The sequence below is a fragment of the Oxyura jamaicensis genome, chromosome Z, assembly GCF_011077185.1.
Source record: "Oxyura jamaicensis isolate SHBP4307 breed ruddy duck chromosome Z, BPBGC_Ojam_1.0, whole genome shotgun sequence".
Classification (NCBI taxonomy): domain Eukaryota; kingdom Metazoa; phylum Chordata; class Aves; order Anseriformes; family Anatidae; genus Oxyura; species Oxyura jamaicensis.
Genome location: NC_048926.1, coordinates 51,394,469 through 51,420,748, shown reverse-complemented (window position 1 = coordinate 51,420,748; position 26,280 = coordinate 51,394,469). Strand labels below are relative to the sequence as shown.

Genomic DNA, 26,280 nt, shown 5'->3' with positions numbered 1-26,280 from the left:
AGGCCTCACAGAGGGCTGCTGTGGAGACTGTGTACCTTCTTCCGAGCTATTTGCTGATGTCTGGCACTTGCACTGTCCACGAGGGAAATAAAGCTTAGAAATTCTGTTGTGACAGTGATATACTTCTGGTGGGAATAGACCTCACCTCCTCCAAGGGCCCAGCTCATCTTCAGCTTGCCCTGCGAGGACTGTCTTGCATGGCTCCAACCAGCGACACCATATTCTTTGAAGAGAGATATTTTTTGTCATTGAATTTGAAACAAAAGACCAGTAGGTCTTCTGGCCCTGATCTTTATCACCAGCTATTGAAATTCATGCGGGTGCCAATATGTTGAGATCAATCACTAGTTTTTCACTCGTACACATCTTCCTAGGCTGCCATAATGTGAGGACAGTGACTGTGCCTTCCCTTCACTCTTGCTTGCAGTGATCAGCCACCCCTCCTGTTAAATGGGTGGCCCTCATTCCTGGTTTGAGTAAGTCTACTTCCAGTTTTCAGAACTTAGTTCCTCTTAAGCTTTTCTCTGCTAGATCCGTAAACTCTGTAGGACGTGACGTGGCCTTCTTTTTAAAATGTATGAGTATTCCTGCCTTGTACTGTAGTTCAGCAGTACCCAAAGTCTCTAAATGAACAAAGCTGGGTTTCAGAGAAGTCTCCATATAGCAACATATGCCTCGGTTTTTCAGAAGCAGATGGCGTTCATCACAATGGAAGAAAACACATGGGGAGTGACGCACAGACTTGGCTTGATCTATTGTGTCCTGTGTTGTTTTTCCAATCACTGTCTTGCTATGCAATTAGTGCTTTTCTCTGCCTCAGTTTACTGTCTGTAGAACTGGATGCAGTGTTTTTGCCTCAGAACACAGGAGTGCTGGGACAATCTTACCATCTCTTGCTCTATGTTTCCAAAAACGTGACACAAAATGTGATAGCTTGCCCACACAGCAGTCTCAGCAACCCTAACTTGTTTTGCTTCCTCTGCTTTAAATTATTTTCCATGCAACACAAAACATGCAGCTTGGTCTTCAGGTGAGCGTGACCCCACTCTCTGCACCCTATGCCAATCCAAACACCGTGACACATCTTCCAATGGAGTTTGTGTAAATTGCCCACTCTGACGGTGTTGCGGTGATGTTGTGTTGGTTTTGCTGCGGGGAATTATTTTTTTAGTGTAAGTGAATTTGTGATGGTTGCGATGTAAGAGTATATACTGTGATGAAATATAACGATAAGTCTTAGAAAGATTATTTTGGGCCATTTTCTCTTCTATAACATGATCTCATGAAGAAGCTCATTCTGCCACCTTCAGAGAGAGGAGCTCTCTGTTAACTGAGGCTGTGTCAAGGGCTGACGGCTTTACAGTAGCTTTGCACTAGGCCACAACAGCTCTCCAAAGCCACTGAGAGAGACGTGTGTGAAGGCAAACAAGATATAAATCTGATGCCAAACCTCTGCTGAGCAAGAAGAGGAACAACAAGAGTTATCAGCCCTGCTGGTCAGGCAACTTTCCTTGGGGCCTGTGGCAGTGAACTTGACATCTGAGGAGGACAGAGGAGATAAGCCCGGTGCTGCGCTCGCTTTAAGCTCCCTCTACAGGGAGATTTCCCTCCATCTCCAGGTTGGGGCGCAGGCAAACCAAGCCTGGGAAACCCAGGAGTAGATCCTATACGAATAAAAATGGCTGTTTAAAAAAAGCAATTAAGAAACAGGTCCTTCTCCTCTTCCACCCGCTTTTTATAGGATGGATGAGAAGCAAAGAATGGTGTGCTACCCCTGTGAGGACTTGAGATGGTGAATGCCATTTCAGCACAGTGCTGAATAGCACTGCATAGGCTTCCTGGAGCCGAGATGACGTGTGGGGAATCAATCAGCGCATGAATAATGACAAAACCGACAAAGAATAGCAAGTCACCAGGGCTCTGCGCACTGCTTTATCTGCCTGTGTTTATCTGTACCAACGCACTCGATATGTATTAGCTTTGCTGATCGTGCTGTTTCAGCAGCCACCTGACAGCTCTTCCCTGAGAACAGCACCAGCAGCCCAAGCTCACATGGTCATATGCCATATTTTTTCCTTTATAGATAAATGAAATTTATCTATGGAATGAAATTTGTACCTATCTATATATTAGGTACAAATTTCAGGTAAGTGTGATCACAGAATCACAGAACCACAGAATTTTCTAGGTTGGAAGAGACCTCAAGATCATCAAGTCCAACCTCTGACCTAACACTAACAGTCCCCACTAAACCATATCCCTAAGTGAAGAGACACTGGGTCTGTTTTGTTTTGTTTTGCTTTGTTTTTCCCATGTGATAAATACCACCCTGAAACATGTTCAAACACCTACTAAAAAGGAGCCATCTGGGAGGTATTCAGTTTCATGGCCAAACACAGACCTTGGCTGAATCAAATTTTGGGATGCAGACAGTGGAGATCAAGTTTAAATCCGAAATGTTGAATGCTGAGCTCTCGTGTCCTGTCCTCTCTTCCTGTCACCCCAAGTCCATCCTTGTCTCACGTAGCTGTACTGCACTCAGGGTGGACAGCACGTGGCTGGCAGTCTGAGCATCATGCTGAACACGGAGCTGGGGGGCAGGGCCTGAGGTCTGTGCCCTGCTCACAACACCACTGATCCCCCCAGCCGAGAGGACAACAGCAGACTTAGCTGCCAGACATCCTCGGCAACCTACTTCACGTCCCACCCTTTGTCTTTTCTATTTATACCGTAAGTTCTTCGGGTCTCCCTGCAGTGCTAAGCCCAGGGGGATGTATGTCTGAGGCCACTGGGCAATGCGTTAATTACAACGACAACCGACATGGCACAGGGAAGCGCGCTTTAGTGCTGCTTGTCTCGGGGCATGCACCTCACGCCACCGGTGCCCTTTGGGCATACGCATTTGGCCCCTCTGCTGTTAGGCAGCACACAACACAGCCCAGGTTTGTTGGAGGACTGGGCTTTCACGCTTGATCATGGCTCAAGGAAGAGCCATACTGCCATGTGGAGTGGGTCCTTCATGGCCCCAGATTAGTTTTCAATGATATCTCAATTCAAACAGGAAAACCAGCACAGGGCAGAGGAGGTGTGTTGGTCGACCACATCTCCCCGTGGAGTGCTCTGAATGCCCATGCCAGCAGAAATCCCTCTGGCCCAGCAGCCCAGGCGATGTGTGGGATACTGGAAACACTGCCAAGCAGGGGGTGGGCAAGTGACCTGACGTGGGAGACCCCAGGGCAAGCACAAGCAACGTGCTCCTCCTGCACACAGTGCAGTGGAAGCAGGGTAAATTTGCAGTCATTTACTCGGGGTTCTAAGCCACGTCACTGCCTGCGATACACAGCACAGAGTTGTTGCAGGAGGCTCTTCAGCTGGGGACAGCTTGTTTGTCTGGTGGCTGTTTGGGTTCCTCTACGTGCCAGATTTGTTGCTGCCTCAGCCATGTGCTGTAGCGGGTGCCTTGCGAAGCATATGTCTGCTTGCTCTCATCAGCGTGTGCTACAGCCTCAGCACTCCTTATTACCGATAGGAGGGAAGGGTTTGTGTGCATAAACATAGGTTTTTAATGTGCATTTAAAGCGTATTGCTCACAGAGTGCAGCACAAACCTTCTCATCAATGTGGCAACACAAAAGCAAATATTCTACCCAGGGCTTCCACACTGATGCTTGGTTTCCCGTTTGGCAGGGGTATATGGAGGAAAATTTCTTTTTCAGCTCTGGTGTGTCCTGCACATCTCCAAGAGAGGAGTGTAGAGAGGCTGGGTCTTTTTAAGAGTGGGCAGGAGGCAGCTTTTTTTGTTTCGGTTCTACTTCAGCTGGTGTAAATAGATAACTGCATAAAAGCAGAGACTCTGCGGGGAAGGGGAATCTGTAATGGCACTTTCAGGTCTTGTAAGGAGTAACTCTGTTTATCATCTGAGGCAAAGCAATAAGAACACCCAGCTTACATTTGGGGAGAAATGACCAGGACAAATTGCTGCTGCACAGTTGTTTCTTGCCTTCCTAGAACAAGGAGGGATGGGATGCTGGAAGGCAATGGATTTTTACCATCTCCACTGGGTTGGTATGGTATTGGATCCATACCACATCTAGTCCTGCCAATACCGAGGAGTATCAAGCTGTCTTGCCCAGTAGCTGACAAACTGATGTCATCTTTCCACACCTTAAAATAATCTCTAGGTTGGTGGGAATTTACTCTTTGCAACGAAATGCAAAAGCTAGCAACTCGAGCAGCATGGCATCTGGGAAGTCTGACTGCTTCATCTTTCTGAAGCACCCCGTGAGAAGCAAGTGTGAAAAGCCGATCTGTGCCACCCGCTGCTCTCCGACTGTAGCTGGCCAGGCGGACGTTTCACACGTCAAGGAAGGATTTTCCAGCAGAGGCGAGGTTTCCAGGATGTTTACGCTCAGCGGCTCCTCCTGGCACGCTCTGTGCCAAACGCATTTGTGAGCCGTGCCAGGGCTCTGGCGAGCCTGCCCGCCTCAGGCACGTCCAACGCTGAGCACACAGAGGCAACCGAAACAGGCTGCCCCTCCTGGCGTGTGGCTCTGCAGCATGCTGGAGCTGCTCCACGGGGCCTACGCTGACCTGCTCTGATGGACAGCCATCCCAAGTCTTTCCAGAAGAAACCTTTGCACCAGGCATGATGCGGTAATCTGGGGAAAGACCTCTGCTCTGGGGCATGTTATGCACGAGCTCAACAGGTCTGTTCTCAACATGCTTTCGGCTCACCGGGTGATGCTTGCCGTGCATCCCTCCTCAGCCAGCAGGAATGGCAAGGTGTGCTCCGAAACAACCACGTTCCTGTGGGGCTGGTGCACTGAGGCCAGCTGCAGGGTCCCCAAGCCATTCTTGCACTGCTGTCCATGCTGGTGTGCTATCAAACAATTATCACACGCTTTGAAGCTCTGTCTGTGGTGCATTTTGCTTCCAAAGCAGTGGAAGCTCCCTGGGCAGCAGGTGAGGTACCTCACTGAAAGCTCTGTGTGGCTGCCTCCACAGAGGGGGCCTGCTAACCTAGCATCTCTCTGCACTGAAACCATATTTCAGCCAAGCCAGCGGGGGAAGACACAATTCTGAGGCTTTCTCCTTGTTAATCCCCCCTTGTAATTGCAATAGGCAGTGGCTGAGGCTTCTCCAGAATTGCTGCTCTGGGCTGCACGTCCCTCCTGCTTTTCAGGCTGTGCTGCTCTGCACAGATCCCTCGGCCACAGGGTAACCTCGGCCACCGGGCAGCAACGAGGAGCCTGCAGGCAGCTGGCATGCAATGCCACCTGCCACACCTCCTGCGTGGCCTTGCCTTCACCGGAAAGTGCAGCACGAAGTTCCCATTTGAACACCCATCTCTGTTTGGTAGTAGTGAAGACGAACGGAGTCGTTTTCTTGTGAGAAAAGTCACGTAACAGCTGAAATGACCAAGGTGGAATAGCCCTTCCATGGGCTGGATCTGCACAGCATGCTGGACATGGAGCTGAGGAGGCCCATGAGATGCTGCGCGACTCATGGTTCCCAGCATCCGAGGGGACATAACGTTACCTATGCTTCTCTGTCTTTATCGCATCGGCTCTAATAGACAGCATTCAGAATGACCCCTGACAGGGTCTGAGAGCATCATAATGGACCAGCCCCTCCTGGTGCAAAACACCACCATGCAGGCGGGATTCTGACATTGTAAGGAAGTAATGAATATCAGGAGAGCACACGGATGCGCCTGTTGAAAGCTGAGTCCTGCAAGGAGAAAACTGATTTCGCTGTGCTGAGACTGCTGCTGGAGTATTTGGGATTAAGCTTGTTTCATGACTGGCTCTAAATATCCTGTGGGAGGCTCAGTCATGCAAAGCCAGACCTGTCAAACCAAATTCATGCATTTAAAAGCAAGCAAATAATAATTAAAAAAAAAAAAAAAAAAGTTTATTTTTTTAAAAGAGCTCTAAATGATACCTAGCAGTGCCTTTGAACAGAGAAATAGAAATAACAGGAGAGGTCTGTCAATGTTGGCACGAAGCTCGCTGTCTCGGAGGGAGAAGAATTAGTGGCAGCCTTATGTGTTTTGATTTCAGCTCCTGCAGTCAGGCATGGAAACGGCTCTCGTGCATTTCCACATGCTCTACCACCAGCTCTCTGAAGGTGGTAGTGTTCTCTTCTCCAAACGCTGACTGCTCATGAAAACGTCAAACGCGTCTCTGCTGCAGGGAGGAGGGAGAGCCGGGCGGGTGGCAGGGGAGGAAACCAGCGGAGGGAAGTCCTTGCAGAAGTTTATCAGCACTGTCCCTGTGAGCTGCAGACTGTCCTGGTCGTGTGCAGGGCCGAGGGTTCCCCCTCCCAGGTTATTAACCGATTTACCCCTTTTTAGAGCAAAGCAAGGCAAGGACGCAAAGATGCACAAGTCACTGTGGTCAGTGCCTCGATTTGTTGCTCCGAGGAGTGGTGTGGAAAAGGAGATCCCTTCTGCTCGGGCCTGCCCATGTGCCAGGGAGGGGAAACTTTGAAGAAAAAAGATGCAGCATGAAGGTATTTGAGACCATCTGCACTGTCTGTCCTCGTTATGGTGACTCGTGGGGACAGCAACACCGTACTTTGTGGAGGGAACTGGAAGAGCATTTCATTTCATTTTGCATTTGCAAGTGCCAGGTTTTATTCAGAATAATCTCCTCTCCAGTGGAAGGGCTTGGTCAGCCCGAGCAAGTGTCCCTGGACCCAGTGGCATCCCACCAGCTGAGATGGGGCAGCCTGTGGCTACAGGTTCTGCAAGCTGCCTTGTCCCTTTAGCATGCTGGCTGCAATACACTGATAAAAATAGGAGTCTTTACTGGCAAATCTATAGGCAGGTAGGGAATCAAACACCCCGGTTCACGGCAGGGCAGCACTTAAACCGGCTTCCGAGAATCTCAGTTTTGTTCATACACTGCCTCACACAGGAGAAAAGTTTCTCTGTGGTGGTAATACCCCGTGTGCAGTGTTTTGTTGAAGCACATCCACGGTGACACCTGGGGTAATTTATGTTGTAAAAAACAGCTTGTGATGTGAATGGCATGAGAGACGACCCGTGGAGCAGCTGGCCTGGGATAACTTACTGTAAAGCAATGAGGCAGAGGACAGCTAAAGCTCTTAAGTACCTGCTTGGTGGTTTGTGTCCATGACTAGTCATGAAGGCACAAGCAGGGCCAGACCTGTGATGTGGGCAGTAGCTTGGACTCTGTGATTGATGAACACCTGGACACTCATGTTCTATGCTAATATCGGTGGAAAATTAACTTAATAGAGGAAGACTGTTCCAGATCTAAATTGTGCTTTTCATATGCATAGAGTCTTCCTTACACTTCCCTTGAGCTGCACAGCAAAGGAAGTTCGTCCCTATGCTTTAACAACAAGTCTCCCACTGTGCATAGTGGTCTGTATTATCAACAGCTGGTCAGAGACAGGGCGACTGAGACGTGAACACCGAGACAGTGACAAAGATGGGTTTGTGTCACTTGCAGCTTGTTTTGGAGGAAGAATCAGAGCAGGAAAAGAGCGAGTATCTTAATACTGTAACATCCTACTCCAGTCCTTCAAAACGCAGTGTTTCACATTTGGAAGCTTCAAAAGCAAGAAGAGCTCAGCTGCAGTTTGACACATAGTGGAAAAAAAACAGAGATGAGGTGAAGCAAAATGCTTCTCCAGGCCTGCGTCACTTAAACAAACAAACAACACAACAACAACAAAAAAGGGGGTGAAGAAAAAAAAACACGCAAAGCAAAACAAATAAACAAAAACCCCAACAAAACCACACACACACACACACACACACACAAACAACAGCAACAAAACAAAACAAAGATATGCCCCAAGACTTCCTCACAGCAGACGTCAAGACAAAGCCCCACCTGCCCCTCCAGCCACGGAGACCTGCGCTCGCCCTCTGGCTGCAGGCGAGGCGGAGGTGGCAGCGGGCCCCCGCTCCTCTGCAGTGCTCTATGTGTTCGGGGGCTGGTGGGCACCCTGCAGGAGACCCCTTTCATGTGAAATGGACTCCTGCTGCTGGGCAGAGGCCAGCTTTATGCACAAAGGCTCAGACCCAGGGGCTCCCCTGCTTTGGTTCCCAACTCCTCTGGGTGCAACCAGAGCCGTCCACACCAACCAGAGCACTGAGGGACCTGGATTTTGGGGTTTGCCATGTGGGTGCCTGAGCCCAACAGGGGGGAATGTGCCAAATGGGAGAGAGACAAAGTCTTTCAAGCTGCCTCAGCAATGGGCAACCATAGCTGAAGGTGTTTTAAAGGCCCAGATCTTGCAAAGAGCTGTAGGCTGGTAATTTGCCAGCTGAGCAATGGTGCTGTTGCTAATTTCCTACCCCTAAAAGAATGCCAGTTTGTGAAGGAGAGCAGGCATTGTGAGCACAGGAGATGCTTTATTAATGATTATTCACTTGTCATATTAGATAAAAGAAGACAAATACAAATTTTAGCTGGAAAACAGGTTGCTAGGGCACTTCTAAGATATGCCAGATATAAAATAGTTTGTAATTTCTTTGCTCACCAGCTCAGCCGCTGATCTGAAATCAAACCAAACAGAACAAAGCCTTGTGCTGCTGGCCTCTAAGTGTCTCTCCAGGAAGCAGCTTGAGATGGAGACAGGAATTTAGCTTAATCATATTCAGAAAACAAAGAAGCAGAAATTACAGCATCATTGGAGTCACTGAAAGTATTCTGAGCTGCCTTCTCGGAGTCTTAATAAAAGATGGATAAACAGGTTCCAAAAATATGTGAAACCACCACACCTAAACCCTAACCCATTCCTGGCATTAAAATGTTAAATTAAAACAAAATGTTCTCAAAGGCTTTGAAATGTTCAGTGATTATTTGTATGATGGTAGTGCCTTCAAGCCCAAACAAAATCATAACCCTACTGACCAAGCACGGTTCTTGCCATTTGCGCAGCCAGGGCTGCACTTCCAAAAACGTTACTGTACTGCACCTTTGAAAAACGTGACCTTGCAGTCACTTGAGATGGCTCTGGGGCCGCTAACAAACTTTAAAACCCTTTCACCATTTATTATCTCCCCCCTCCGGACCTTCTTTCTTTCCAAGTGCAGTTTCCCTGGTGCTCAATGCATTTCCCAGCCCACCTGGTGTGGCAGCAGCAGCAGCCCGGGGCTTCCACTTGGCCCCTGCTGGGGCTCGCAGCACTGCTGAGGTGCTGGCACCACCTGGGCTCAATTCAGCAGGCACTTGCAGCCTCTCCGCCCCCAAGGAGCACCCACAATGATAGGTAGAGATGGATTAAGCTGTGTCTCAGCCTCCAGAGGCTGCAAGACCTCAGGTCTGTTTCTAAAATCTATCGCCGTCTCCCCTGCAAGTCACGAAAAACAGGGCTGAAACTTCTGCACACTGATTGGAGCATCCTTGGCCTGCAACTGAGTTTGGCCCACCCCTACAAACAGTAGAAAAAAGGCAGATTTCGGTTAATGCACTCCTGATATCCATTTCTTGTTCTTAACATCTGTGAGTTAGCACATCACCATGCTTTGCAGGCTTGGCTGGGTACAAAATGCTTTTGTGTGCTTGTACTGGGGGGGAAGCATGTGCGTACGGATACTGGCTGATGAAATTTCAGGTTGTACACTCTGGCAGGACAGCTTGGCTAGCCATTTGGCAGAGAAGGGGTGTCAGGACGGCTGTGGATGGCAGGGACCTCTGGAGGCACCTGGTCCAGCCCCTGCCCAAGGAGGGACACCCAGAGCAGGCTGCCCAGGACCATCTCCAGGCAGTTCTGGAGATCTGGGCATCGTGACAGCTGTGAAGGTGTGACAGTCCACGAATACTGTGCTTTTTAAATCTTTGCAGATCGTCTCTTCATGGAGAAAGCCTCCATGCGGATAAACCTCAAACCATGTTAAAAAATTTATACATGGGGAAATTCTGTGTGAGTTCCCAGAATTTTTGCAAACGCAGTAAGGGTAAAGTGAAATAGTCAATTGGATTCTTTTTACCCACTTTGCTCCAATGTGTGGGCAAAGGTTATTTTACCACAAGTATTTATCTTGCTGCTTATGATTCAGCACTGACTGCTGCCATATGACCAGAACAAATATATTCTCATAACTAGGAAATCATTAATAACCATTTTATCAGTCAGATGTCTAAAAAAATCTCATTTGCTGTTCTAACACATGTCCCCAGCATGAAGGGCTGCTGCACTGAGCAGCCAACTCGCTCTCTGCACTTTTCCACTTCCCCTTTGCGAGAACTAGACAGACTGCTCGGCGCACTTCATGCTGGAATCAAAAACCCAGAGCAGAGGGCGAGGAGGTTGCTGCGGGTCCCACAGGGCCTCGGTGACGCTCGTGGGCTTGGTGCTGGCTGTGACGGTCAGGTGGGAGCCATGCATGCCTACCTCAGACTTCAGCAACCTGCCTGATGTGGGCTCGCTGTGGCTACTGCTTTGCCTATTTGGGTTGCAAGCAGAGGCTGCTCCGATGTGTGCCTGGCCCTGCCGGGGCGAGGGAAGGTCTGGGGTCTGCAGGAGCGCCTGCAGCCAGCACTGCTCACCAGGAGGCCCCGATGGACATCAGCGCCTGCACGGGCAGTCCCGAGCCTCAGCCTGGGCCAGGGTCTGTTTTCCTTTCAAGCAGTTCTCCAGAACAAATAAATAAGCAAAGCTTGAGAGATGGTGTCATCAGAAACCGTCCTGAAACAGACAGCGAAAAGTTTTCTTCCTGATGCATGAAAAGTCAGTTAGCGCGTTGCTAAATACATGCCAGGAGAGATCATCATCATAGGAACAATCAGGTCATTTGAATAGCCAAATTTGCTTTTATGCCGTATTTGTTTACCTTGTAGGATGTATCCGTGATATGCATGTAAATGCCAAAGTCTACTTCTTGTTAAGCGTAGTAATCCCTCCTCCCCTCAGCTATCGGTGTGGTTCCTTGTTTGTACCTGTCAAGGGCTGCAGGAGCCTACAACTGTTGGTTTAAGCAAATAGGCAGCTCTTCGCCAACAGGAATATCCTGTTCGGTGGCACTCTCGAAGGAGCCAGTTATATAAACTTAGCTGTCTGCTGTCACAGCAGGCGCTCAGCAAAAAGCCAAGAGGCATTACGCGTAGTGGAGCCCCTCGCTGGAAATGTCACGATTTGCCCAAGCAGAGACACCTGCTTATTCTCTATCAGCATGAGATTAACTTCCAGGTACCTGCCAGCCCCTCTGAGTGCAAAGAGCCCAGCAACATGTGACAGCATCCAGACACGAGGCCTTGACACAGCCGATTCTTTCTCCAGCTGCAGTCAGCCAGGGAAATGGGCAAAGGCGTAAGCGTGGTCCCAGCCATTGCGCTCAGTCCTGCGCCAAGCAGGCTTCAGTCTAAACATGCAAAGTGAGTGGGAATAGGGAAGTGATCTTTGTTCCTCTGCTAGGTGTAGGAAACTGAAACACAGGGAAATTCTGGCAGCGCTTCAGCAAGGTGCTTAAGCCTGCATTTAATTTTTAAGCTGACATGCGTGGGTGGGATCTGGCTCCATGAAGTCAAAGGCAAAACTCACATGAAGTTGAATTTTGCCTTCTCTGACTATGAAAGTGTTTTGGGAGGGAAATAGCTTGCCTAAGGTCACACTGGGAGTCTGTGGCAGAGCTGGGAACTGACGCCAGGTCTCCGCAGTCCCACATTAGTGCCTTAACCTGTTTTTCACTTACTGCACACTTCCTCTCATTGGATGTACACACCGGGTATCTTTGGGTAACTACAAGCCGGTCACTTTGTTTTAGTCAGTTTTGGAGGGCTAAGATGAAGATACAGCTTTTATTTCATCCTCCAAGTGATGGCTAGATAAGATGCAAACAAGCAAAACCCGAATGCAAGGTCACGGAGAGTCCTGCAGCGTGATGTACACCACTGCAGAATTTCCCACCTGGAGCGTCGGTGAGGCGTACAGCTAAGAGTCACGGTGTGGCATCGGTTTATGCAGGCTTAGTGTTGCTGTATTGAGCTTCTTTCCCAATTTTCTAAAGCCGGAAGGGGCGGCTGTGTTGCGCTGTGTTTATCTGCATGGGATTGCTCATGGACTTCTCCAGCACCAGCTGCACCTTGCAGCCCTTGCAACTGCTGGTGCTGGAGAGCTGCTGTCTGGCCCTGCTGGTGGTGCAGATCACGGGCTCAGAGCTCCCCGGGGCCAATGTTAGCTCAAATGCTGACTTTAAGGTGCTGCCTCGTTGTCCTCAGGCATTTCCCTTTCTATTTATTATTTTATTTATATTATTATTATTATTATTTCAGTGTAAGGAAGTGACCGTCAGCCCTCACGGGGGCACTGCACAGCAATTAATCACGGGCCCCACAGGCCGGCGGCTGCGTTGCCTTACTCTGTCAGCAGAAAGAGACTTTTGGGGGTGAAGCCTGCACCTACTCGACAGCCCACTGCTGTAATATCTCAGTATTGCTAAGCCAGGCAGATGTGAATGCAAAGTGCTCTCTGATCTGTTAATGCTTGCTAAAAGGCTTTCATCCAGCCTCCAAGTACCAGCAAGTGGTACCTCATGTTAATGCCTTCTTTCATGTTCTAGCAGACAGACTTCACGTTCTCTTCCTTATACAAAATACTAGCATAAAAAGGACAAACAAAACAACAAAAAAAAAACACCACAGAAACACACACACAAACAACAACAACAAAAAACACAACCCCAACCAACCAACAAACAAAAAACCACACACAACCCAACAGCCCAAACATCTGGAAAAAACGATTATTCTCAGCACTCAATTAGTACTGCGGTTATTCACTCCCAAAAATCAGCATATGGGTTTTCCCACCTAGGAGAAAAGCAATAACTCTTTCTCGTTCGCTGCTGAAGCTTCAGATGGGCCAAACTCTGCTCACGTGTCCCGTAGGAACCAAGGGCAGCTGTGTCTCTGTAGGGCCTGATTCAGCCAGGTAATAAAACATGTGAGCAGTCCCTGAGGCATGATGAACAAACCCTGGGTTACACACATGCCTGCCAAAAACAGAACGCGAGGAGGAACACAAACACAGCTGAAGGTTTTCACGAGTGACTAATGGTTTTGGATGTCTTCAGGACTGGAGATGCTGTGAGGTATGTGCAGTATGTGCAGTTACGAGGGTGGCCAATTGCTCTGCCTCTGGAAATGCAGGGCTCTTTATCAGGCTACCTCCACGTGTCAGAGCAGAGCTGTGGCCACTTCTTTCCAAAACACAGGCAGCAAACCGCTCTCAAAAAGGAAAGGGACGGATCCACTTCCTCCAACACGAGCATGCAATGCGCTCACTGTGCCATAGGACTTCCTCCAAATCCCTACCCAGGAGGCACGCCAGCGGCTGGCTGCCCGTCAGCCCCGAGGGTGGGCTTCTCTGCTGGACGGGGGCAGCCTCGAGGGGACGGGGCTCTCACTCCTGGACACCACCACGTGTCAAATCCAACCATCCCCAAGGTGCCTGCCGCGGCCCCGTGCAGCAGCGTAGTGGGTGTGTGGGGACACTGCCCCACCATGATCGTATTTTTTCCCTGCTTGTGTGTATGTGGAAAGACACAGCATTGCAAAAACAGTGTTTAATTGCAGGGCACAAAGCCCTTCCAAAAGGAGAGCTTAACTTTTTTACTTTTTTTTTTTTTTTTTTTTTCTCTGCCAAGAACATATGTATTTTGTATAGATTTAATTACTTGATACAAGGAAGGAAAGAAGATTTGCCCAGATACTACGGTGATGAGTGCCGTATATAGGTCTTTGAATAAATAAAAACACAGAGCAAAAACAGACATCTGCAACAGAGTATGAAAGAAAAAAAAAAAAAAAAAAACACCCAACAACAACAAAACCAACACACAGACACAGAGAAACACCCAACAAAACCAAACCAAACAAAGAAACCTGCCTGTAGTTTTGTACAGTCCATCACTTTGGAGAAACAAAAGCTCACCACAGCCTCTTTTTGACACTGTGATTTTAGGATCCAGTTCTCTTTTGGACTCGTTCCTTCCGTCACCTCCAAGTATCACAAGGTGGGCACGTCTTTATTTGCATTCTCCACTCTCTCCTTCCTGCTGCCGCTGTGAATCCTCACCACCTGAGAACTTGTTTGTGCATACTAAGTAATGAGGATCCAGAGCACTGGGAACCTCTTGAACTTTTATATCATTTGAATTCGAAGAAAAATCTGAGCTTTCACACACACCCCAAGTTGCAAATCCTGTCTGTGTTATACGATTTCCTCACTGCAACAAAGGGAACAAGATGAAGCCCTACAGGGGCTTGAACGTGTGACTGGCCTTATCACTGCTTCCAGCAGACACAGGGAGCACCTGCCAAGCTGCCGAGTGAGGCCCACTTCCTACCAGATTTCCGATTCCTCTTCTCATGTTTTCGAGCCCTTCATCTCGATTCCGCTGTCCAGCAATGCGTTTTGTCACCTCACGTAATCCGCAGGACACCAAGGGCTGGCTCTTCGTGAACAACACCCAGCCGTGAAGTGAAAGCTCTGACTCCCAAACAAAAGCATTATCTTGGCAGCACAACTGCAAATTCCCTTGCACTAAACTGGCAAGGCAAAATGCAGAGAGAGAGAGAGAGAAAGATGAGAGCTGGAACAACAACAGCAGACCCAGTGCACTTCAAAGAATCATCATCTGCTCCAACTCAAGACAGCTCTGGTTTTGATTCATTTATATACGAAGGGGGAGGAAATCAGAACAGCTGTCGCTCCATTATTCCCTCTAGCATTGCCGAGCCATTTCATCTGTCTGCAAATTTTCTTCCTCCCAGCCTCTCTCCTGTTTTCACATCCTTCTCTCAGGAGCCTTGCCCTCGGAGCCCCGCGTGCCGCCAGCCACCAGCATCTTGCTGAGTGCTCGCTGCGTGTCCGCCTCCGAAAAGAGAGACGGTGGTGCGGGAGCAGCGTCGCTGCACCCGTCCCGGGAGGGTTGTCCTTTTGCTGCCACATCGCTTCCAGTGCGAAGCAGCCGACTGGGACAGAGGACCGAGCAATCTGCAGAGTGAGTTCCCCTGTGCTGGAGGAAATTCGTGCCTCAGGTTTTCTGCACGTTGCACACGAAGGGGATGGAGAGCTGCCTTTTCTGCCTCGTGTGCTGCTGTGCTCCCTAGGGAGTATGTGTCCACGGACGGTCAATACTTATTGAAATGACTAACTTGGGCAAAGTTATTAGATGTAAACTCTGTCATCTTATGTTCAGCACAGAACAAAATGCTGGGTGAAGCCAGCCAGACAAAACCTCTGACTTACCCAGCGGTTTGGGCAATACATGAATCGTTCCTCTGCTCTCTATACTCTGATACCTCTCCTCCCGCACTCCTTTGCCTCATTCACACATAGCTTCCAATTTTGGACCCTGAAGATTCAGATCTTAAACTTTTTCAAAGTGCTGCCTATTTTTGTAATGCTTTGGATTTGCCTATGCGGTTCATTTGCTTAGCCCCAAATCAGCATAAACCAAAACCTCATCCCACCACGGGGATTTACCTGTAACCATCAGAATTTGGTTTGCTAATGAGGCAGTCGGATTCCCAGACAGCTACGATTCACCTTGATCGCTTCTTAGAAAGCTCATTCTGTCACCTGGAGTGGATTCCAGTATCTGGTACAAAGGGAAGCCAGTTTTTTTGACACTTGCTCCTCAAAATCCAGGACACAACAGGGAAAGACACACAGAAAAAGAAGGGTACTGGAAATATAAACCAGAGAAAAAGCTGGAGTCAATATCAGAAAGGTTAGATATGCACCAATGAACACTGCTGCAGTCAGCTTCCCTTTCCATGTAACAGTAAATGAGAGCAAATAGACAAACCCAAGAAATACTAACAATGCCTTCGTAATAAATGTGTGTAAGTAAATAATGAGTTATTCAAGCCCATGTGGATGTGTGGGTACATGAGGGGGAGATGTTTTAACCAACGGTATCACATCTTGAAAAGATTCAAAGACCCAGTGAAAATTATGAAAAGTGTGTGGGGAGGGGGGTTGTTTGTTTGTTTTGTTTGAATAAAATATGAAGAATTGCCCAGGCTTAAACAAGAAAACACCGATGGACAAGCGCTTCCCAAATGTTCTGGTGATGAAAAAAAAAAAAAAAAAAAAAAAAAAAGTAAGCCAAAACATCTTTTAAATATTGACTGAAATATCATATTAGGCTAATTTCTCCTGGCATTCTTCCAGTGTACAGTAGACGAGATGAACTCATCCATATGTAAAAATGCACATATGTAAAAATTTCGTATTTACTTTCTCTTCCCAAATTCATTAAAAAGTACAACTGAAGCTGAATGTTTCCAGCCTTTGGCAGTAAACAACAGAATCAGGGATGATTGAGAGCAGGAGCATACATCCTTTCCCTCTCTCATGCTTGCAGTACGTAGAAATGAGGAAATGGTAGGAATCTGGAAGGTGGCAGCCTCAGAAACTGAAGGAAGGAAATACTTTCTTCTCCTCTACCCCCACCTTTATTTTTAGGCTAGCTCATAACTAACTGTGAAACTGCTTGCCGCAAAGGCTCTCTGAAGCCAGGAGCTCAGCACGGCACCAGAGGGGATCAAATATTTATTGAGTAAGTAGGATCTGCAGAGCTACAACAGCAAGTGGCACAAAGCAAACACGGGTTTGACAGGGATCTACGGTCCTCAAGCTTCTGAGCCTGAACAAACCTGTAATCATCGGGGCTTGGGAGGGAATTTTCCAGGGAGAGCGAGGAGGGGTTACCCCGGAGCTGTCCCTGCCAGGGTAACCCTGCCTCACTGGTAGGTTTCTGGCCAGCGGCTGAGGCAGGACGCCCACGGCCAGGCTTGGCTGGGCACCGCTCTGCCCTCTGCTCCTCGACAACAGGGCTAAAGGGAACCCATCTCCCCGACCATAGCAATTAGCGAGCTAGCTTCTTTGCATACGAAGCCTTGCCAGTAAGTTTTACATTGTGAACATGGGAACTTTGTCAAAGCAAATGTTGGCTAGAAGGTGTTTACAGAAGGAAGGTAGTAAAACATCTTTGACAGGTGACAGGAACATTATAATATTCTCTAAGGCTGAAGAGAGCACGAGCAATTACTGGGGAGGCAGGAAGGCTGAAAGCAGCAAAATATTTTGCTTTGCACTGGAAAACTTCTCGATATTTGGTAACACGAATAATAACCTGTTGCACGGCCAACAAACTCGGCCATTCCTCGTTGGGCGGGGGGAGCCTGTTGCTGAAATAGTGTGATGCAGGAACTGGGAAAGGACAGCCAGACCTAGTGCATCCCAGTGCAGAGACAAACACTTCCCTTTGGGTAGCCTCCTTGAGTAGCCAACAGCATTATTGACTCAGTATGTTTGGAGCCTAAACACAGAACAAGATCTCATCCAGAGCTTAGAAAGTGAATTCCAACACGCTTCAGTAATCGCCGTCAGTGTTGCCCCAGTAGTTTATCAACAGATTAACGTACAATATTCATTTTATCAGAAAAGGGGAACATAACGATGACGGACGCTAGGCCCCAAGGAGACCATTCTGCTGGAATATCCTAGCAGGAATCTGGACATCAAACAGCACTGACGTCCATGGCACCCTCCCAGGGGCCCAGTGTGCATATCAAATTCAGGCAGGAACCTCAAGAAACGCTTTTTTGTACGTGTGATCAGCGTCTCCTCCGCATGGTAGGAAGCACATGGCAGGCACAGGCGGGCAGGTGGCAAAAGCCTGGGGAGACAAGTTTTTCCACGTGGCAACTCCAAGCCTGCTTCCCTGAGCCAGCACTGCCAATTATCCTTCCCGTGGCTTTCCAGGGGCGGGAGGACGAAGCAGACCTGACGCTCTGCTCCTGCCAGCCACGAAGGCAATGACACAAGGATGTATGCCCACAGACATCACGCACCGTCAGAGAAGCGCCCAGTAAATAAAATTCTCTGCTTACAGTGCGATGTTGTGGACAGTGGGGGAAATCCTTCTGGACAACTGTGGGATGCCTGTTTCTAAAATGAAGGGTCTCCAGCCAACCGGTATGGGGCAGCTCTATCATTTTGTTGAATAAAGACGGAAAGTGTAATAGCAGAGAACTTGAATGGCAAGATTTAAGCAAGCCTTAGCTTGTGCTTGATAAACAAGCACGCTGTACCCTGAGCAAAACCATGCAAAACTTTTTTATAGTTGCAGCAAGATTGCTGAGGTGATAGCAGCACATGATTATGCTTCTGCTCATACAAGCTCCTGCGTGAAAGGAGCTTGGTGTTTTAACTTCTTGTTAACAAACGTGTCACAATGTTTGTGACCTCTGAAAATGACTGTCTCTATTACAAATGGAGTCACAGCTTCCAGAGTTCAGAAAGCATCACCGAAGGGAGAAGGTCCGGCTGCCAGGTACCTCTCGGGAGCAGCTGCTTTGGCCACTCATCTTCCGTAAAACCTAGGGCACTCATACTCTAAATATAGAACAAACATTCATAAAGAACAACCCACTTTTTCCCCTCCTGTCTTTCACACAATTAAGGTTCCAGCCCCGAGGGCTCACAGGTAAGCATCCAAAGGTGAAAAGGAGTCTAACAGATACCTATCTGCAGCTAGGGTGGAGAACAAGGCTGCGGAACCACCACCACCACCCACTTCCATGCCGCAGAGACGACTTCTGCACTCGGTGGCAAGGCCCTCAGCGGTAATGGAAACGTCCCCCAGTAATTCACCACGGGAGAGGAGGGCAGACAACGAAACGTGAGTCATCCAGGTGTACTGCAGACAGGGGAATGTGGGTGTGTTACCCTGTGGCTTGAAGCCAATGTGACCTCAATTAAATTTCGGTGAATGATGGGCCTTCCCCTCGCATATGTACATACTGCTCTCCTCGGTCTCCAGAGATATACCCACTGATCCTACACACAGATACGTAATCCGGGCAGTTTTTCTGGCAAGTACAGGTCAACACGCGCTGTTGTTGCTCATGGTGGTGGTGGTGGTGCTCCTCTTCCTCTCCAAGCGAGTTTCGATTGCCGTGCCTTCTGTTATTCCTCCAACAAGTGCTCCTGCCGCATCCAGACCCTTCCCAGAGCCAAGCATCATGAATATAAAACCGTGCAAGCTGTACACATTTGCAACACGTTCCCCTGCTCCTTGTGCCTTAGCTGACACAACTGGGTTGGACACAGGGAGGAGGAAAGCCCAGGAAGGAACACAGTACGCAATGGGTTTAATTTGGAAATTCTTGCGCTCAGATGCCGTTAAAGTGCTTGCCAGAGACTTCAATGGGAGCAGGCTAGCTCTAACGCCTAGCACACTCCCATAGGAAACCTGTGTAAACTAATTCAGTCGAACCGTTAGCACTCGGGGTGATTAACCGCAGGAGTCTCTGATCTCCCCTTATTAAAGAGAAGGGGAATGAAATTCACTGATTCATATCAGCTTAATATAAATCCTTGCGAGATTCGCACTTGACTTCAGCAGTGGCAGGGGTTGGTAAACTCCATGGGGGGAAAAGCAACGCTTTTCAAAGCACAGCTCCACGTGACGGAGGAAAGCTGAAGGCATTTGTGCCGGGTTGCGTGCAGCAAACGAGTTTGAAGTGCACGAAGCTTCCAGCCCTGCGGTGCGCAGCAGACAAGTGCACAGAAGCGCTGCGGCTCTGAGCAGGTTTTTGTTCCGATGCCACTTTTGAACACTTGGCACCCGGTAGGCAGACGTGTGTCATCTTGTTTAAAACAGCTCCATCTTCACACGTTAAACATGCTCGAGAGAGAGATTTGGGCAAGGGGTGAGCAGAATTAAGGATGGCTGCAGTTCGACTGCAGAGATCATTCTCTGCCCGGGGAGCTTTTCCCTTCCGTAGCTAAAGTCATGCTCCGGGGCAGCTCCGGAGGTGCTCACCCTATGTCAGAGAGGCCACCCCTAATAAACCCAGCTTCCAGACGCCAAGCTGGAGCAAAGTAGCACATGAATATTACTTTAGTAATGCTAAACAAATCCCGTTTTTCAAGACACCCTTACAAGACTGCTTGGTGTTTTACATACGCTTTACTAGATACGGCTTTTGATTTATGTGTTGCTCCACTGCATCCATTTATGATCTTGCACCTAAGTGCAGTTCCAGGAGGACCGACACAATGAAGCAGGTGGCGAACAGGACGTGCTATTTGTAGCTCTACCTATGCAAGCAGAGCACAACTCGTACGACTGCTCGCTTCGCTATTTCCCCCAGAGACCTCCTTAAGAACAAGCACTGCCTCTGCCGGGCTGCATACTGTGCGGCAAAAATTGGCTGTTGGCTCCTGTCCCGAAAGTATAGGAATAGCATTTTGAAAATGGTTAAAGGAACAGCAGCATTTCTTTTAAAATACCAAGCCACGGCTGTGCCTGTTTAGCTCTGGAAAGAAAGTCATACATGAGGACAGCTTAGAGTCAGGAACAGGGGAAAAAAAAGTCATGTGGGAGAAAAGAACAAAGCCCCGTTTCAAGAACACTATTGCTTGTGCAACTATAAACCTAGGGTCTGTAAAACCATCAAATAGAAACTGAAGTTGGCATTAACAGATACAGATTACTAAGTGCTAGAGCACCTTATAAAATTCTTAAGGTTTTATAATGACAGCACACGGGGAACACAAAAACAGAACAAAAAGAACCCAACAAATTTCTCAAATGAAATCTGCAGATTTCAATACATATGGATGTGTTAGGACATAAACCCTGCACAGATTTAGGACATCCTGAACAGCACTCCTGCAAAGGTGATCCTACAGCTACCCAAGCATGTACCAGCGTTAGAGACAGAACACTCCAGGTCAGCTACAACACTGACCTCATGTACCTGCTTTAGGATCCACATCCAAAGCAACAGAAAAACGTCAGAAATTACTGTTTTTAAGTTTCCACATGAGAGAGAAAGAAAGAAAGAAAGAAAAAAAAAAGCTTCAGGATGACTCATAACTTTAATTCAGCTTTAAATAGCTAATATTTGCAAACCAAACAAGACATTCCCTGCTCCCCATTTTACCTGCGAACCAAACCAACTAAGATAGCTTCAGGTGAACAAAGCCTGCCTAGGAGATAAGGGGTGAGAAATAGTTTCAGCATCGTTATGGGACTTAGAGAGCTTTAGAAAGAAAAGGTGCCAGTCACCACACAAAGAACACAAGAAAATGTGGAATTTAATGGGACATTTGGAACAAGAAGTTGATATTACAACTCCTGCTTTAACTGCTGCAAAAATATGAATGGCTCTTGCCTGTAACTGATCTTCCATGGTCAGCTTTATTCAGCATTATATATATACACACAGATTCCTGGCTGACAGACATTTTAAAATAGAGGGGGAAGAATCACTTCTGCCTTCTCTTTACAAAGAGTAGTTAGAAAAGCATGTCCTATTCAGTGAGTATTCATGTTGAAATCATCTTATTGCTACATGTTTGTAAAGAAAGTAGAGCAACGAGGTCCCTAAGGACAACTACAACAGAAGTGCTAACTACCCAAGCCATGCAATGGGCTTGCTGCATCGACTTCAGAAAAGCAAGTGCAGTTGAAGGTACACTGGAGAATTAGCAGCAAGGCACACGTCCCGAATGTGCATCTAGATTCTGCATGGTCAACATTCCCAAGTTACATATGTATACCAGGACTCCTACAGGAATTTTGGCTCTTCGCATACTGTTGGCTTATTGAATTTCCAGAGCAGAGCAGGCTTCAAATAAATGAGACTGCATGTAGTTTATTGTTTAAAGGTGTTTTATGCATGCATGTTATTCCTTAATTCATGCTTAGCCTTCACTATGTTACACAGCTGATCCTTGTTCATTCACTTGAAAGTGACAGGAATTATACAAGCTTATCTGAGAAGCCCAAGAAAACGAAGCTAAAAGTCTTACATGCTGAAAAGACCACTAAAAGTTTTCTAAAAGTTCTTATATTTGTATATGCAAAGTCTAACATGCCAAATGGACATGCCCTGTAACAGGTAGCTGTTACCTTAAAAAAATGTTTCGTGATGCTGGTAAGTGGCACTTCAGTATTTTTAACAAAAACGAAATACATTTCTTCCCCTCAAATGATGTGTTTTTAACAGAACTGCACTTACCTATCCTACCTCTTTCAGAGTCCTGAGGCTACAAGCCCTCACCACCCCCTCTGCCTTGGGAAACTCAACCACTAACGAACACCTAAGCTTTCTTTGGACATATCCATGCACAGAAGAAAATTACAAAAGCCATTCAGATAAAATATTATAGGTTTATTTAAAACTTATTTTCCGCTTGAATATGCAAAATACAAACTCCAAAATGTCCTTTTTCTTTACTTCGTAGTTTACAAATATACAAAATAGAAGTTTGCTTAAATTTATATTACATATTTATTATGTAAAGAACTATATAGAAAACATTTGTTCTGCTTAAGGCATATTTGGGAATAAACCATTGTACAAACTATTGCACATTGAAACCACAGTGCATTACAGACTGTCTGCATAAAGTTATTTTCTTTAAAAAAAAATAAACCAGGATTATTTACCTGATTTAGGTCATAATTGGCGATCGGAAGACAAAAATATTTCCTTGTCAGATATGCAGCAGTTTGAGAACTTTGGCTTCCTGTTTTTGGTACCTCTAAAACCAACAGTCACTAAGCACCATGAAATAGGCTTTTAAAACATAACTCTGTACCTGAATTTTTCCTCCTCTTCTAACATCGTAATGGCTTTTAGAAGGAAAAAAAGGAAAGTACAAGATGACATTTACATCTAATATTGCATTGAAAGAAAATTTAAGGGAATGTCATTTCCCTGTGTAATATCCCCACCCTCCGAACTACACACAGTCTGTTTAACCCTGATATCCGTGACTTCCAGTCACTCCTTGGCATTTTGTAGTCCGGAAATAATTCAAGTTGGATTTACAAATGGAATGATAGAAGATCCAGTCATTGACCCCAATGTTTTTGGTTTTCTTTTAAATGTATATATATATATATATATAAAAAAAAAAGTTGCAATGTCTATATGCAATTATCCCTCTTTCCACTCTTTGGAAGACTTCACCTTGATTCTGTGTAGTGCTTAAACTGGGTTCTCCCCTTCTTGCAGAAGACAGTCCTTGTGCTGTAAATACTGAATCTCTAAGGCAGTTGGGGAAAGATCCACTGCTTCCAATTAAAAGTGCCTCTTCATGTGTAAGGCGAGGTGATCCGACCTGGAAAACGCTCTGTCACACCGCTGGCACTGGAAAGGGCGGTGGCCCGTGTGTTTTCGGTAGTGACGAGTAAGTTCATCGGATCGGGCAAACTTCCATCCGCAGCCTTCCCAGTCACAGTGATAAGGTTTCTCACCTTTAAAAAAACAGAAACAACATGTCAGCCAGGTTTATTTGTGGCTACCTTTGTTTCCACTCCACTGCTAACACCTGACTTTCAAGAAGAAAACAGAAAAAGTATCAAAAGGCAACAAAGTTCTTGAAGGGATTGGAAACAAACCACAAGCAGACTAACAGTCCTTTCAAGACATTACAGGTATTATACAGCATGAACACCACTGAAATCTTCACTAAAGTTTGTCTTGTACAGGAAGCTTTAGAACACAGGCGTTCAGTTAGGATACGTTACACAATCAAATATCAACCAGAAATAGCTCAGCAAAAAAATAATGCATGTAGATAATTGTAGGTCCCAATTAAAACCAGTTGGAAACTGTTTTCATTAGCTCAGCTCGATTAAGAGCTCAATCTCTCAGTCTTCACAACAGCAAAACTGCTGTTGACTGCAAGACAAACTTCCCTGACAATTACAAACTCAGTCCTGCACATCCTGGAGACCACGCTGGCAGTCTGGGGACAGGCAGGAAGAACTGTTCACTTGACCAATTTTTCTTCCCGCTGCCGTTAGCTGAACACGCAGCCTAACCACTAAGCTGTTGTTTCTCCCTCTTCCCACCTCCTCTTTGGGAGAAAGTTTTGAATCAAACTCACAATCCCGGGATTTAAATTATGCAAATTCCCAGGTTATTTAATCACTGTTACGGAATGCCTGCACTGGCGAAACTGTGCATGATGTACCTGCTTTCACAAGCTCAGCTATTGCAATACGGCATTCAGCTGTAAGGCTGAAGTTTGAACTCGGGCTCAGATGCGTACTTTGGCAGATTTTATCCGAATTCTAGCAGTCACCAGCGAGCTGTTAAGCCCCGTCTCTTTGGCGCTAACCCTGGGGCAGATGCGCTCCCACACGTAGGCGAGGCACTCCCGGCAGTGCCACCAACACAGCTGCAGCCCTGCTCGCACAGAGCCTGTCACCGCTGGGCTCAGAAAGGGAACGGCAGCTTGCAGAGGTGTCAAGGCTTTGGTGAGTTATAGCTAAAGGCACCGTCAGCTACATGATCCCTCGCACCAGAGCAAGCCAAGACAAGAGGGTTGTGTACGAAGCACTTAACCACGAACAAAGAAAAGCAGAATCTTAGAGAGAGGTCTGCTCCTTCCTCTGAAGTGGGCCAACAACATCTACAGCAACAAATCCCAGCTGACTTCCAACTACCTGCTAATTAGCTAGGCACACAGCAAGAGAAGAGCAACAAACTTTGCCTCAGCAAGAAACCCACCCTCTCCCACATCTGAGTCATTCTGCACCATTAAGTGAAACACAGAGCCAGTAAGCAAAGACTGCACAGGACTTAACGTAGCCAAGGGGAGAAGAAATGCACCCAGAAACCCAGCAGAGAAAGGTTAGGACTCGCTACTTTGGGCTCTCCTTCTGTCCACCCCCTGCCCCTTTCCACTGCCTGAGAGGGCTCGCCCCATACCCCAGCAGCCCGGTGACCCCACGGAGGGTCTCACCTGTGTGGGTTCTCAGATGCGCCTTGAGATGAGAGCTCTTGGTGTAGGTTTTGCCGCAGCCCGCGTAGTCACAGGTGTGCGTGGCCGTCCTTTTCCTAGGCCACGACCGGCGTCCCCTCTTTGGCTTGGTCTCCTCGGGCAGGCAGCTCCCCGGTGGCATCAGCTCTAAGAGGCAGGGAAGGCGAAGAGTGAGCACGGCCATGGCCGGTGCCGGCGCAGGCACATGGCACACCCGCCGCCGAGGGCAAGGGGGCAGGCACGGGGACTCACCTTGGTACTGGAGCGTGCTGGGGGGCAGCTGCTCGGGCAGGAAGGCAGGGTAGCCGGGGGCTGGGGGGTACCCCGGGGGCAGCGGCAGAGGCGGGTGGCTCAGCCCCGGTGCGGCGGGGAGACAGTCCCTGCTGCTCAGCATCTCCTCGGGACCCAGCGAAGGCGTAGTCCGGGAGGGCAGCAGGCGGCCCATGGCAAAGTCGTGCTGGGGGGCTCCTCGGGGGCCGCTCCCGTGCGGCGGTGGCGGTGCCAGCGTGCACGGCGGGGTGGCCTCCTGCTTGATTTTGGGGCACATCCGCGGCAGGGGGCTGTAGGGGGGCGCCACGGGTCCCTCGGTGCCGGGCGGCGGGGCCGTCGGGGGGCCGCTCTTGGGGCTGAGCCCCGGGTGGCTGTAGTCGCCCACGGCCTTCACCACGAACTTGCCCTGCAGGCTGCCCAGCGGCGGCAGGGCGGCGGCGGGCGCCGGCAGGTACACCGGGTCCAGGTCGGGCCGCATCAGCTCGGCCACGAAGCCTCCGGAGGGCGACACGTCGGTGATGTCGGCCAGGTTGAAGGGGGCGGCGGCCGGGCCGGCAGCGGGGGCCCCATCGCGGCTGCCACCGCCGCCGTAGAGGAGGCCGCCGGGCTCGGCGCGGGGCAGCGGGTAGGCGAAGGGCCCGGCGGGGCAGGGGCTGGCGGCGGGGGCCGGGGCTGCTGCTGCTGCTGCGGGTGCCACCACCACGGCGGCGGCGGCGGCGGGCTCCTGGTGCATGAGCGAGTTGGAGAGGATGAAGTCGAAGTCCAGCAGCTCGTTGAACTCCTCGGTGTCGCGGCGGGGACCCAGCGCGGCGGCGGCGGACGCCTCCAGCTCCGACGGCTGCGGCGGCGGCTGCGGCGCCTCCACGGGACGAGCCGGCAGCGCCGGGCGCTTCAGCTGCGACAGCTCCTCCCGCCACCGCTGCGGGGACACGGGCACGGCTCAGACCCCGCACCGACACACCGCAAATCCGCGCCGCGCCGCACCCCCGCCCCGCCGATACTCACGTTGCCGGGGCCCGCGGGCCGCGGCGCCTTCTCGCGGCCCGCGGCGCCCGCCGCGAAGGTGGCGATGGAGGGGAGGAGCGTGCCGCTGAGCGCCATCGCGCACCCGCCGCGGGGCTGCCTGCGGGACGGCACCGGGGGCACGGCACGGCACCGCACCGGCGGCGTCAGGCGGCGGCGGCGGCGGGCGGCGGGGGCAGCGGCAGGGCGGCGGCGCGAT

The 26,280-nt window shown here is 48.9% G+C and overlaps 1 protein-coding gene across 1 annotated transcript; it reads right to left on the bottom strand.

Annotated features, from left to right (window-relative positions):
* Positions 1-22,162: 22,162 nt before the first annotated feature.
* KLF4 (Kruppel like factor 4) lies at positions 22,163-26,267 on the bottom strand. Its single transcript, XM_035310762.1, has 4 exons — positions 26,064-26,267; positions 25,041-25,977; positions 24,771-24,935; positions 22,163-23,274 (listed from the first exon to the last, which is right to left on the bottom strand). The coding sequence occupies exons 1-4, from the start codon at positions 26,157-26,159 to the stop codon at positions 23,099-23,101; spliced, it is 1,374 nt and encodes a 457-aa protein (XP_035166653.1). The 5' UTR covers positions 26,160-26,267; the 3' UTR covers positions 22,163-23,098.
* Positions 26,268-26,280: the final 13 nt, after the last annotated feature.